The 1483-nt window shown below is 37.1% G+C and overlaps 1 protein-coding gene across 1 annotated transcript in view; it reads left to right on the top strand.

Annotated features, from left to right (window-relative positions):
- Positions 1–1483, top strand: part of LOC106879793 (leucine-rich repeat-containing protein 40) — a gene marked incomplete at its 5' end in the record, with an annotated part of 16977 nt that overhangs the window by 13395 nt on the left and 2099 nt on the right. The window contains 2 exons of the mRNA XM_052974892.1: positions 904–1014; positions 1421–1483. Of these exons, the coding sequence (XP_052830852.1) occupies positions 904–1014; positions 1421–1483 (174 nt within the window). The remainder of the gene's footprint in view (positions 1–903; positions 1015–1420) is intronic.

Raw genomic sequence — 1483 nt, forward strand, 5'->3', positions numbered from 1 at the left:
TTTGTTCAGGCAGAATTTCTATGGCTGGATGCCCCTCTTCTGTTGCCAATCCTCACTTGTTTCCAAGCAACTTAATATCTCTCCATGGCCAGACATGTTTTCATGGGAAACTCTGTGTGTGTCTGTGTTCTTAAGCAAAACACTTCATTCCACACTGATTCAGTTCACTCTGGTGGCAAATATCAGTAAACCTGTGACAGACCAGTTGGGTGGTGAATAATAATTTTTCATAGAAATTAAAAGTACTGAAATTGTTTCCCTTTATTCTTAATAAAAGCATAAAAGGGCAGCTTTTAAAAAGGGTCAAAGGTCATTACTGAGCCCTAGGCTCACAAGGCCAGTTTCCAGGATTCTGTGAAATATAGAGTCCCTCCATATACTTCTTGAGATTTTTTGCTCACTGTTCCCAGGGCTCCGACAATTTTTGGTACTACTGCTACCTTTTTCATTAACCACAACTGCTTAACTTCCCAAGCTAACCTATCATATCTCTCGACTTTTCTTTCTTCCTTATCGCATACCTTGTTGCCAGCTGGGCAAGCTATGTTTTCTTTCTCAATTAAGACTATGTCTGACTTCCTATTCTCTATCCCATGGTTGCACTGAATCATAAAATCATTATTATTATTATTATTATTATTATTATTATTAATGTGGTGAGCTGGCAGAATCATTAGCATGCCAGGCAAAATGCTTGGCAGCATTTCGTCCGTCTTTATGTTCTGGGTTCAAATTCCACCAAGGTTGATTTTGCCTTTCATCCTGGGTCAATAAAATAACTATCAGTTAATCACCGGGTGGTCAATGTTATCAATTTAACCCCCATCCCTGCAAAAAAAATTGCTGGCTTTGTGCCAAAATTTGAAATCATTATTATTGTTATTTTTAAAACTGTCATTTTAGAGTCTTCAAGTTAATTGAATCCTTATCTGAACTTCACATGGGATTTAACAAACTGACTTGTCTACCTGCTGACATTGGCAAAATGGTTCATTTAACATACCTTGATGTTCGGTAGGTATATCTATACTGTTCTATATTGAAGAAATGAGGAATTATGTACATTATTTACATTTGACAGGAATTTGTCCTCATCTTGTTTGTGGTTAACACAACGTTTCGGCTGATATAACCTCCAGCCTTCATTGGGAGTCTTGGGGAAATTTCGAACCTGGGTTCTCATTCCTAAAGTAATTTTTTGATATTATTGTTATCATTATTATTATTATTATTATTATTATTATTATTCGGGTCACTGCCTGGAATCGAACTTGGAATCTTGGGGTTAGTAGCCCGCACTCTTCACCACTACGCCATTTACCCGTGGAGGGTATATCAGCCGAAACGTTGTGTTAACAACAAACAAGATGGGGACAAATATCCGTCAAATGTAAATAATGTTTTTACCATCTTCTTTCAGGAATAATTGTATGACTGACCTGCCTGAGGAAATCAGTCAGCTGAAGAATCTAAGAGAAATCAA

Source organism: Octopus bimaculoides, chromosome 19 (genome assembly GCF_001194135.2).
Source record: "Octopus bimaculoides isolate UCB-OBI-ISO-001 chromosome 19, ASM119413v2, whole genome shotgun sequence".
Lineage (NCBI taxonomy): Eukaryota > Metazoa > Mollusca > Cephalopoda > Octopoda > Octopodidae > Octopus > Octopus bimaculoides.